This window comes from Rana temporaria, chromosome 1 (genome assembly GCF_905171775.1).
Source record: "Rana temporaria chromosome 1, aRanTem1.1, whole genome shotgun sequence".
In the NCBI taxonomy this organism is placed as follows: Eukaryota; Metazoa; Chordata; class Amphibia; order Anura; family Ranidae; genus Rana; species Rana temporaria.
In genome coordinates, this window is record NC_053489.1 from 483,065,819 (window position 1) to 483,078,480 (window position 12,662).

The 12,662-nt window shown below is 47.8% G+C and overlaps 1 protein-coding gene across 5 annotated transcripts in view; it reads right to left on the reverse strand.

The window, feature by feature from the left end:
* Window positions 1-4,814: 4,814 nt before the first annotated feature.
* The window catches only part of NFKB1 (nuclear factor kappa B subunit 1), a 175,527-nt gene continuing 167,679 nt past the window's right edge, over window positions 4,815-12,662 (reverse strand). For all 5 annotated transcript variants that reach the window (XM_040329914.1, XM_040329919.1, XM_040329905.1 and 2 more), the window contains exon 24: window positions 4,815-5,097. In XM_040329914.1, coding sequence (XP_040185848.1) covers window positions 4,931-5,097 — 167 coding nt within the window. In that variant the 3' untranslated portion in view covers window positions 4,815-4,930. The remainder of the gene's footprint in view (window positions 5,098-12,662) is intronic.

A 12,662-nucleotide genomic window follows, 5' to 3' on the forward strand; every position in this document is an offset into this window, starting at 1 on the left:
GCCATAATTGGTCAAAGCCACCCTGGCTTTTTATACACCTATGTTAATTGCAAGTAAACAGATCACAGGTGAGGATGGTTACCTTTTTAATAGCCATTCAAAACCCTTTGGGCCAGATTCTGGTAGATCGCCGCATCTTTGCGGCGGCGTAACGTATCTCATTTACGTTACGCCGCCGCAAGTTTTACGGGCAAGTGCTTGATTCACAAAGAACTTGCCTGTAAAGTTGCGGCGGCGTAGCGTAAATCCTCTGGCGCAAGCCCGCCTAATTCAAATGATCCGGCTAGGGGGCGTGGATCATTTAAATTAGGCGCGTTCCAGCGCCGAACGTACTGCGCATGCGCCGTCCCTAAAATTTCCCGACGTGCATTGCGCTAAATTACGTCGCAAGGACGTCATTGGTTTCAACGTTAACGTAAATGGCGTCCAGCGCATATCACCGACGACTTACGCAAACAACGTAAATTTTCAAATTTCGACGCGGGAACGACGCCCATACTTAACATTGATTGCGCCTCATATACCCAGGGGCAACGTTGCGCGTCGCAAATCTTACGTAAACTTCGTAACTTCACTGCGTCGATCGGGCGTACGTTTGGGAATTTGCGTATTTTGCCAATTTGCATACTCGATCGGGAAAACGACGTCGAAAAAAAAAATGCATTTAAGATCCGACAGCGTAAGAGCCTTACGCCTGTCGGATCTAATGGTTATCTATGCGTAACTGATTCTATGAATCAGGCGCATAGATACGACGGGCGGACTCACACTGCATTCACACCTCCGCGACAAGTAACGCCGCGTACGCGGCGTATTTTGCCGCGAATAGTGTAATATTTTTTTTTTTTTTTACAAATCCTTCCCATTGCTTTGTATGGCCGAATGGCCTGAAAAAAAAGGGTCCGGGACTTTTTTTCAGGCGGCAGGCGTACGGTGTCTATGAGATGTGAACCATCTCATAGACAGCAATGGGAATTCTCCCCTCCAGCGGCACGAGCGTCCGGCGTCAGGCGTTTTGTCGCGGAGGTGTGAATGGGGCCTCAGAGATACGACGGCGTGTCAGGCGATACGCCGGCGTATCTCTTTTGAGAATCTGGCCCTTTGTGTCAACATGTGTGCATGTTATCAGGCCCAAATCACCGGGGTATGTAAACTTTTGATCAGGGTCATTTGGGTAGTTTCTAGGGTTGTCCCGATACCACTTTTTTAAGACCGAGTACAAGTACCGATACTTTTTTTTCAAGTCCTCGCCGATACCGAATACCGATACTTTTTTTAAAATCTCATGGCACATGTCAGTTTTTTTTTTTTAAGGGGGGGGGGGGGGGTTGGACCGTGTCAGTGTGTTTTTTTTTTTCTTTTATTTTTTTGTCATTTTCTACAATAATTTTTATTTTTTCAGCCCTGTTGGGGGGGCTTTGGTGAGATATCAAGGGTCTTAACCTACCTCTGACATCTTACCTTTGAGACAGGGAAAGGGACTAGGGACACATGTTCCCCAGTCCCTTTTTCAGCAGCATCAGCTGCGCTGAAAATGAATGGAGTGAAAACAGCGTCTTCTCTTCATTCATAAACTGAAACATTGTAATCACAGTTTACAATGTTTCAGTTATGTGAATAGACAGAGTCAGTGATCACTGACTCTGTCCATTCGGAGCAGTAAGGATCCGGATTTACCGGCTCCTACCCCACTCTCCATCCTGACAGTTCCAGGGGGTGGAAGAGGAGCACGAAGGGAGAGAGAAACACGATTTAAAAAGAGTAAACACAGTTGATTAATAATAAATGGCTTCAGGCAAACGCTAACCATGAGTGAAAAAAAAGTTTTTTGTCATCATTCATGTTCTCTGAAAAATGGCTAAGAAATCAAATTCTGCCGGGGTATGTAAACTTATGAGCACAACTGTATTTTTAATAGATTTTTGAGGTTTTATCAGTTGGTTACAAAGCTGGTCACATATTTTCTGAAGTGTGATTTCTATTTCTATACAGTTTTTTTATGTTATTTCTTGTGTAACGCCTACATTTTTTTTAGGTGAACAAGTTAACCTGAAGCAAGTCATATTAGGATTTTCACGACAAAATGAGATTAACCACTTCAGCCCCGGACCATTCTGCTGGTCAATGACCAGACCACTTATTGTGATTCGGCACTGCGTTGCTTTAACTGACAATTACGCGGTTGTGCGCCGTGGCTTCCAAACAAAATTGGCGTCCTTTTTTTCCCACAAATAGAGCTTTCTTTTGGTGGTATTTGATCACCTCTGCGGTTTTTATTTTTTACGCTATAAACAGTTTAGGCCGATAAGTATTCTTCTACATATTTTTCATAAAAAAATCGCAATAAGCGTTTGATTGGTTTGCGCAAAAGTTATAGCGTCTACAAAATAAGGGGTAGTTTTATGCCATTTTTTATTAATATTATTTATTTTTTTACTAGTAATGGCGGCGATCTGCGATTTTTTTTTATTTATTTTTTATTGGTACTGCGACCTTATGGCAGACACATTTTTGGGACCATTGGCATTTTTATAGTGATCAGTGCTATAAAAATGCATTGATTACTATAAAAATGTCACTGGCAGGGAAGGGGTTAACACTAGGGGGCGAGGAAGGGGTTAATTATGTTTCTTAGGTGTGTTTTAACTGAAGGGGGGGTGGGACTGACATGGGGAAATGACAGATCGCTGTTCATACATTGTATGAACAGACGATAAGTAATTTCTCCCCCTGACAGGACCGGGAGCTGTGTGTTTGTAACGAGCATTCGCGGGTGCCCGGCGGTGATCGTGCCCGCGCGCGGCACCAGGGGCGAGCAGGGGTGCGCTCCCCTAGTGGCTGAAATGCGAAATTACGTAATATTATGTGATTTCGCACAGCCGAGCCGACCTGCCGCCGTAAAACTGCGGTGGCTGGTCGGCCAGTGGTTAACGAATAATGCAGATTTTAGTGAATATCCAAACTTGGCCATGATTGCCATTTTGCAGTGGCTCAAATTTTAAATAAGATATTCTAAACAAAAAGATTAATGACCTTATAGCGTTGATTATAAATTATCATGCATCCAAGCTCATCTCCATAGATTCAAACAGAAAAGTTAAAGGGGTTGTAAAGGAATTTTTTTTTTTTTTTTTCATAATAAGCATCCTTTACCTGCAGACATTCTTCTTTTCACTTCCTCATTGTTCGTTTTTGCTCAGAAGTTGCTCTATTTCTTCTCTGTTCTGTTCACTTCCTGCTTGTCTGATTGTTACTCATCACAGTGAAGGGAGGATTTACTGCGGTGGTCAATAACGTGCTCACCCCCTCCTGGGAACTACATCTGTGTGGCAGGACGCTCTCTACGTGTTAGAGACTTCAAGGAGGTGTGAATTACTGGGCGTGCCGCAATGCATACTGGGAAATGTAGCTCTTACATGAACGAGCGCCGCAAACCAGGAAGTGGATGAGAGAACAGAAACTAGTACGGCGGAGGTGATATAGATGAAGGAATTTAATAGGTAGTTACTCGTTTTTTAACAGAATCATTACACTATTCTGTCTGTCTACCTTGCAGACATTAATTTTAGGCCAATTTTTTTTCCTTTACAACTCCTTTAAAAACATTTATACGCACCTAGATAGCTGCAGCATCCATCCCCCAAATCAAAGACAGCTGATCACTAATTTCCTGGGTTCACTCTGAGCTCTGCCCCTTCAGCATTCACTAGAGTGACAGGTTGTGAAGGGGGCGGGAGTGGCTGCTTCAGTCTCTCAACGGCGTGCTGAGCGGCTGAGTCAGCTGCCATTGAGGCATCAGAGCTGATCCCGACATTGTCGGGATCCCTGTAGAGCCTGGACCAGCTCTGTGACATCAGTTGACAGCAGGCTTTAGCCCGCTGTCAGCTGAATCTGGCTCACAGGAGTGCAGAACTAAGGCCCTCCTGTGACCCACAGGGGAAAGATGGCCAAAAGAGCTTTTAAGGGCCAATAATCCATGTAATAATATCTGTGCCTGAGCACTACAGTAGGAGGTCAGAATATATTTCTGAGGTCTTTTTAGGGTCCAACACAACTGGGTACTACTAAGAAAGAACATTGATAACTCAAGAGCTATACATTGTCTACCCTATAATAAGCATACTAGGATATTACTTGATCTGTGCCTCAAGCTCATTAATGTTTCGAGTTATAAATATAAAACATGCAATCTTGGATAATAAGAAAAGAACATGTTAAAATAAATGGACAACCATTTTTTGCCTTTATCTTTTTTATTACAAAAGGCACAATAAAAAAAGACATTACTTAAAATATATAATATTTATACTGTATTAAAATAAGACCTGATTACTAGACATGACATTTAACCCACAGCAATATGTAAATATATTTAAAGTTCAATATTTTCTACTCGAGTGTAAAAAATAATATGCAGACAAGTCTGTATATTTTTACTTGTACATTATGTGCAACACCCAGTAAGATTCAACAAATCTCCAATTAAGCAGGCTAGAAAATCGATTGGCCTGTTAAATTAGTAAGTGCAAGGAGGATGTGGGTGTGAGACACCAATGTCTTTGGCTGCGGTTTCTACACTATTTACCAAGGTGTGGAAAAGATGCAATGTCACTACAGTGTTAGCAGACATTCCCACCTGCAGCTTAAAGCTTGGAGTACATATACATTCATATTTAAGTGCTTTTGTTGCTTAGATAAGTTATTAAGGATAAGGAGTCAGACAGTATGGGTCCCCATAGCAGTGGGCTATGGGCTACTTCAGCACCTGCATCAGGATGCGGATTTAACACCTTTAGTCGTTACGTTTCATTCACACCAGCCTTTTCTCACTGTTGCTGGCATTTTTTGTGTAACATTGACATTCCTTGTGAGACCAGTGTTTTACCATACTATAAATATGCCTAAAAGTTTAGTCTTTTCTGTGTGAACATCAGTTGTTGCAGATGAGTTCAGAAAGAGGGGCCAAGTGTTCATTCTCTGCTTTCTGCAGTTCACAATATGAAAGGCTCAGCTTTTTGAAGGATGTCTCTACTCCGCTGTCACACAAACTGTCATTATACTGTTGCGTGTACTCATCAGATGGTCCTCTATGATGATCTATGCAAACAAAAATATGGTAAGGTTTAATTATAGTACTGTACACATTAGACAAAATAACAATATGATGTCTTTCTTCTAAAGCGGTGCTCCTCAACCTTTTAGAGCCGTGACCCCTTGATAACATTTCCCAAGTTGTGGGGACCCCTAACAGTAAAATTATTTTTGTAGCATGGGTTGTCAGCACCCAAGGCAAGACAAGTAATTTGCGCCCCTAACCCATGGAAATTTAGTGCTCCCTGAGTCCCCTCCAATCATACAGTATTAAAACCTCATATGGTACATTTTAGGATGTAGCACTCTTTCTCTTTGTTCTCCTCTTTTCCCTTTCATCTCTCGCTATCCTAATTTCTTGTTTTTCCCCCATCCCTCTTTCTAGCTGTCTTTCTTGTTTTTTCTCTTATTTTTTCTCTCCCTTTTTCTTTCTTCCTCCCACTCTTTTCCTCTCACTTCCATATATTCTCTATTTTAATTCCTTCTCTAACTCTTTGGTGGAGGGGGAATGGGATGAGTGGCAATGCTGGGGGGAGTTCTGATCAACCAACTTAGGTGCTCTTGATTAAGGTCATCTGCTGATCTGAGAACTGTAGTGGGGACTTTTAATGGCAACTATAATCACAGGTAGTGTTACCCACTGTGTCTGACTTTGTGGTGTCTCGTAGCAGTGACATCTATGCTGAAATCAGGAGATAGGGTCTCCTCCAGCCCCTCCCACCTCACAATCCTCACCAATCAGCGGATCTCTAGTCTCTGCCCCCCAGCCATGCTGTGAACTGAATGGGTGGCTGCGAAGAGGCTGAGTGGGCGGCTATGTGCTCCGGGAACAGCCTAGCTGGGTGGCCACCGGCTCCAGAGACAGCGCTGCTGGGCAGCCGCAAGAAGGCTGGGAGAGTGGTGCGGGCTTCAGGAACAGCCCAGGATCTGGTGACCCCTGGCAAATCATCAGTTGACCCCCAGGTTGAGAACCACTGTTTTAAAGGCTAAGGTTGTTAAAATGATTACAAGTTTTATTAAATGCCATCATGTACATTCAGAAAACAGATTTGATATTAGCAAGAACCATTAGACAGGAAGTAGATCATACCATAGTGAGGGTATGGGGGTGTAAGGGATGGACATGTAAGCACATCCACATCTCCTGTTGGAGGTATATTGAGGACACCTAACTCCCGTGCACAGTGACACCTATATTAGGAAAAGGTCAAGTAGACCCTTCCTTTGGTTTGTTTACCCCACAGCCAGTCCTGACTTTGAGTGCCAGTGTCAGCAGGGCCGGCGCTAGGCATAGGCAAGTCAGGCGGCTGCCTAGGGCGCCAGGGTAGGGGGGCGGCAAAATCCGGATCCCAAGCCACTCGCTGGGGATTAGGAGTATTAAAATACCTCCAGAATCTGCATTTTTTAAAAACATGCTTTATGGCGCCAGTCTAGGGGGCGGTTGCGCCGGTTAAGACATCACTTTCACCACTCTATCCCAAGCCTGCAGTTCCACTGTAGCAGCGGCAGTAAGAAGATGAGGGGAGAGAGCCGGCCGGGACGACAAGGAGCAGCCGGCCGGAAGTGTTGCAGTCCGGGCTTGCCGTGATATTCGATCCCCCCCTCCTCCTGGTCGCTCGGGGATCTGTTGAGAGGAGCGGAGGACAGGCAGACAGGAGAGGAGAGGACAGGCAGCAGCGCCACTCTCCTTGAGTAAAGCCTTCACGGACGCTGGCTCAGGTATATAGTGTAAGCACAGGTAGCACGCTGTGTGCTGCACCCGGTCACATGAAATAAAAAAATGGACTTTGCTGTCAAGTTTATAGTGCATTGTGTACAGAGGGGGAAAAGATATATGTGTGTGTGGGGGGGGGGGGGCTACAGAGGGCGAAAAGATATGTGTGTAGGGGGGAGGGGGTTCAGAGGGGGGAACTGGTGTGTGTGGGGGGGGGGTTCAGAGGGGGAACTGGTGTGTGTGTGTGGGTTCAGAGGGGGAATTGGTGTGTGGGGTTGGCGGTTCAGAGGGGGAACTGGTGTGTGTGGGTTCAGAGGGGGAACTGGTGTGTGGGTGTGTGTGTGTGGGGGGGGGGGGTCACAGGGAAAACTGGTGTGTGTGTGTGTGGGGGGTTCAGAGGGGGAACTGGTGTGTGTGTGTGGGGGGGGGGGGTTCAGAGGGGAAACTGGTGTGTGGGGGGGGGGTTCAGAGGGGGAATTGGTGTGTGTGTGTGGGGGGGTTCAGAGGGGGAACTGGTGTGTGTGTGTGGGTTCAGAGGGGGAACTGGTGTGTGGGGGGGGGGGGGTTCACAGGGAAAACTGGTGTGTGTGTGTGGGGGGGGGGGGTTCAGAGGGGGAACTGGTGTGTGTGGGGGTTCAGAGGGGGAACTGGTGTGTGTGTGTGGGTTCAGAGGGGAAACTGGTGTGTGTGTGTGTGTGTGGGGGGGGGTTCACAGGGAAAACTGGTGTGTGTGTGGGGGGGGGTTCAGAGGGGGAACTGGTGTGTGTGGAGGGGGGGGCGGTTCAGAGGGGGAACTGGTGTGTGTGTGTGGGGGGCAGATGTGCGAGGGTACAGAGAGGGAACTGGTGTGTGTGGGGGGTACAGAGGGGGAACTGGTGTGTGTGTGTGGGTTCAGAGGGGGAACTGGTGTGTGTGTGGGGGGGGGTTCAGAGGGGAAACTGGTGTGTGTGTATGTGTGTGTGTGTGTGGGGGGGGGTTCAGAGGGGGAACTGGTGTGTGTGGGGGGGGGGGGGAACTGGTGTGTGTGTGTGGGGGGGGGGCAGATGTGCGGGGGTACAGAGAGGGAACTGGTGTGTGTGGGGGGTACAGAGGGGGATCTGGTGTGTGTGTGGGGGGGGGGGGCGGGGGTACAGAGGGGGAACTGGTGTGTGTGTGGGGGGGCAGATGTACGGGGGTACAGAGGGGGAACTGGTGTGTGGGGGGGGGGTTCAGAGGGGGAACTGATGTGTGTGTGTGTGTGGTGGGGTTTAAGGGGAACAAAGGTAGGGGGGGGTGCAGAGTGGTGCTATTACTGCACAAAGCTCAAAAATAATTTAGTAAATTAGTAGATAACAAAATGGGAGGTAATTAGGACCAAGAGTAACTTGACATACAGAGACAAGAAGAATGCCTATCTCTGTAGGCTGTGTAGCAGGTGGTATGTTTGCTGCTGCTACCCCCTCCCTTCCTAAACTGTCACTGGTTGTTGATGTTGGCTTTACAGACGACAGCCTCCCAGCAGACATTAACACTGACAGTTGGGGAAGCTGAGACACTAGCTTTTTATATCAGGTCCACCCTTTTCTTGTGATTGACAGCAGGCAGATTCTATAGCCAGAAACACTGTCTATTAGCTATTGATACACTCACTGTTTGCTGATGGGGAACTAGTGTCTTAATCCCCATCTGACTCGGCCCACCCAACTTCAAAAATCCTCAGCTGCTTCGCTGTCGGTTTGTCCATATAGACACTCTGGCCTCACTGTGCCTGTGAAGGTGGTGCTTGCCCCAAATTCATGTACCTGTTGCCCACACATGTGGAAGCATTACAAAATTTAAAAGTGTCAAAGAAATCTCCTGTATGATCCCATTTAATGCTGTATCAGATCATTTCAGCCAAAGCTGCTATAAAAATGTATAATTTAAGTTCATTCTCCAGAGAAACGGCCTAATCTGCTGTTTAGTTCATGTTTCAGATAACAGCCTCACTTCTCAGGTGATTAAATACTGCAGCTTATAACTGCAGGGAATATACTGTACGTTATTGTGCTCATAAAATCAATGCTGCAGTGCTGCATTAAAGCGGAGTTCCGGCCACAATTTTAAATATAAAACTTTTTAAATATGAAAACCCCTGTAATACACAAGCTTAATGTATTCTACTACAGTTAGTCTGTAAACTAAGGTCCGTTTTGTTAGGTTGTTACAGCATTTAGACACTTTATAAAACAGAAATTGACTGGGGCCATCTTAAGTGTGGGCATCATGAAGCCAGACTGTATGACTTCCTGGATTTCAGCCTCGCAAAACTCGCACATGCTCAGTGCTACACAAGCAATGTAATGGTTTCAGATCAGGTTTCAATAGCAACGGGAGTGTCAGAGGAAGTTACCGCCCCTTATCTATGCAAACCTCTCCTCCCCTCCTCCTTCCAGGAACCAGTAAATATAATAAATAATTTGTTCCTGTGCAGATATATCTACATGACAAGATGATATATATCTCTTGTTATATATGTGGTGTGTATACATATACCAGACATATGCACTGTCAATAAATCCATTTTGTTTAGTTCCGTTTCGCATTAGCCGTTATTTCGTGCCCGAAACTCAATTCGGATTCGTACGAAATACGAATTTTCGTTAGATTCGTTCACTTTTCATAACAATTACCAACATTCGTTATGATGAATTTAAAAATCTGGACGCTTAAAGAGGACTAATAGTATCTGCTGTGCTCATTATGAGGGGTTCCCACCATCCCTGTGCTGTGCTCATGAGGGGGTGGTTCCCATCATCCCTGTGCTGTGCTGAGTTCCCGGGTCTGTACTTCTGCTGTGCTCATTATGAGGGGTTCCCACCATCCTTGTGCTGTGCTCATTATGAGGGGTTCCCACCATCCTTGTGCTGTGCTCATTATGAGGGGCTCCCACCATCCTTGTGCTGTGCTCATTATGAGGGGTTCCCACCATCCTTGTGCTGTGCTCATTATGAGGGGTTCCCACCATCCTTGTGCTGTGCTCATTATGAGGGGCTCCCACCATCCCTGTGCTGTGCTCATTATGAGGGGTTCCCACCATCCCTGTGCTGACTTCCTGGGTTTGTACTTCTGCTCTGCTCATTATGAGGGGTTCTCACCATCCCTGTGCTGTGCTGACTTCCCGGGGCTGTAGGGATGGTGGAAACCCCTCATAATGAGCAGAGCAGGAGTACAGCCACAGGGATGGTGGGAACCCCTCATAATGAGCACAGCAGAAGTACATACCCAGGAACTCAGCACAGCACAGGGATGGTGGGAAGCCCTCATAATGAGCACAGCAGAAGTACATACCCAGGAACTCAGCACAGCACAGGGATGATGGGAACCCCTCATGAGCACAGCACAGGGATGATGGGAACCCCTCATGAGCACAGCACATGGATGGTGAGAACCCCTCATAATGAGCACAGCAGAAGTACATACCCAGGAACTCAGCACAGCACAGGGATGGTGGGAACCGCATCGGCCCTGGCACCCCGCATCGACCCCGGCACCCCGCATCGGCCCTGGCAAAGCACCCCGCATCGGCCCCCGGCACCCCGCATCGGCCCCGGCACATCGCATCGGTCCCTGCACACTGCAGCACACCGCATCGATCCCCGCTACATGGATGCATTTGACGGGCACAGCAGATGCGCTTGATGGGCACAGCGGATGCGCTTGATGGGCACAGCGGATGCACTTGACGGGCACAGTGGATGAGTTTGACGGGCACAGCGTTTGGCACAGTGGATGCATTTGATGGGCACAGTGTTTGGCACAGTGGATGCATTTGACGGGCACAGTGTTTGGCACAGTGGATGCATTTGACGGGCACAGTGTTTGGCACAGTGGATGCATTTGATGGGCACAGCAGATGCGCTTGATGGGCGCAGCGGATGCGCTTGATGGGCGCAGCGGATGCACTTGACGGGCAGAGTGGATGCGTTTTATGGGCACAGTGTTTGGCACAGTGGATGCATTTGATGGGCACAGTGTTTGGCACAGTGGATGCATTTGACGGGCACAGTGTTTGGCACAGTGGATGCATTTGATGGGCACAGTGTTTGGTACAGTGGCTGCGTTTGCTGGCAGAACAATTATTTGTATGGGGTACATGACATTGCACAGGTGACTTGCTATTGCACGCCCCCCCTCCCCCCTCGCCAAGCTCTGCTGTATCTGTCCCTCCCAGCAACTCTCCACCTCTGCCCGCCCCCTCAAATCTATAATACAGCACAAGCGTGCATTCTGGGCGTGGGGGTGGGCGGGGCCGTTGTGTTATTAACATCCCTCCGCCTTCGCCCCCCCCCCTCTGCCTCCTCCCCCGCCCCCCTCTGCCTGCTCGAGAGAGGTTTTCAAGTGCGGCTTGCACTCGCGCATGCGCGGTAGAGCCCCGCGATTCGACGGACGAGAATCCTAATGCTGGAATTGATCTCCCAGGAGGTATAGCGGCGGCGGGGGGGGGGGGGGGGGTAGCTCAGCCTCCCGCCGCGGCGGGGCGATTTTCAATGATCAACAACACAGTGAGTTTTAAAACCAAAAAAAAAATAATGTGCCAAATGTGTTTCAGGTGACACAGGAGCAGGCGATGCACAGGACTTAAAAAAGAGGGTGGAACTCCGCTTTAATGCACAAATAAACCCTCAGTTTAAATCGCCCACAGACATTCAAAGTGCATCAAAGAAAATTGCATTTCTCTTTCTAAAGCAACTATTGAGTAGAAAAGCCTATCCCCTGCAACAGCTAAAAACTTGTAGTCCCATAGATGGTGGATTGCATGCACCTGAGCCCCAGGAGAAGATGGAGAATGACAAGCCCCAGCAGGTTATAATATAACATAATATAAGGCTCCGAGGTGGATGGATGTCCGGACACCCATCCACCTCGGAGCCTTATATTATAACCTGCTGGGACTTGTAGTTCCCCATCTTCTCCTGGGGCTCAGGTGCATGCAATCCACACCCATCCACCTCAGAGCCTTATTGTATGTATAACCTGCTGGGACTTGTAGTTCTCCATCTTCTCCTGGGGCTCAGGTGCATGCAATCCACCATCTATGGGACTACAAGTCCCAGCAGTGAGAGAAAAACTGGAAAAAGATGGTGGATTGCATGCACCTGAGCCCCAGGAGAAGATGGAGAACTACAAGTCCCAGCAGTGTAACTACAATAACAGGCTCCGAGGTGGATGGGTGGGGATCAGGTTAACTCCAGTGCACTGCTGATGACTGACAAGTTATTTGGGGTCGATCAGACAGATACTGCATAGTACACTACACGAGGCATGGTGGCCAGCTCTGCTTACCTTGGCAGCTCCGCTCGGGCAGTGTAAAGAACGGAGCTGTCACATGACACCACTTCCGGTTTTCATCTGTAAGACGAAACCCGGAAGTAACAGCAATAGCAATGCTCTCGGGGGCCCATAGTGGATCCAGGGACGCACGGGAAGCTAATCGGCATTTTGCAATGCGCCGCAAGACGGGATAAAAGCCAGCAAATAAAGCGCCACGTCTGCAATCTTGTGATTGCATTGACGTAGCGCTTCCTAGGGTACTGGTGTCCGGCGCCTAATATGATTTTGTTAAAGGACATTTTTTTTTGTGCCTACAGGAGGGGGGGGGGGGGGGGGGGTGGCGCCTGGGTGCCCCCTATGGATGGGCCGCCACTGCTGCTCTGTGTGAGTGCTGCTGTTTACTACAAAAAGCAGCTGACCACATGTGCACTAACACAATCTAGTGTGTGGAGAAGGTAGTGACAGGTCTAGGCAGCATAGTGACAAGTTTGAGGATGTACAGATGTCTCGTTGCTTATTTTGTGCAAAGAAAAATAACTGCTTATTGCTAAGCCACGGCAACAGT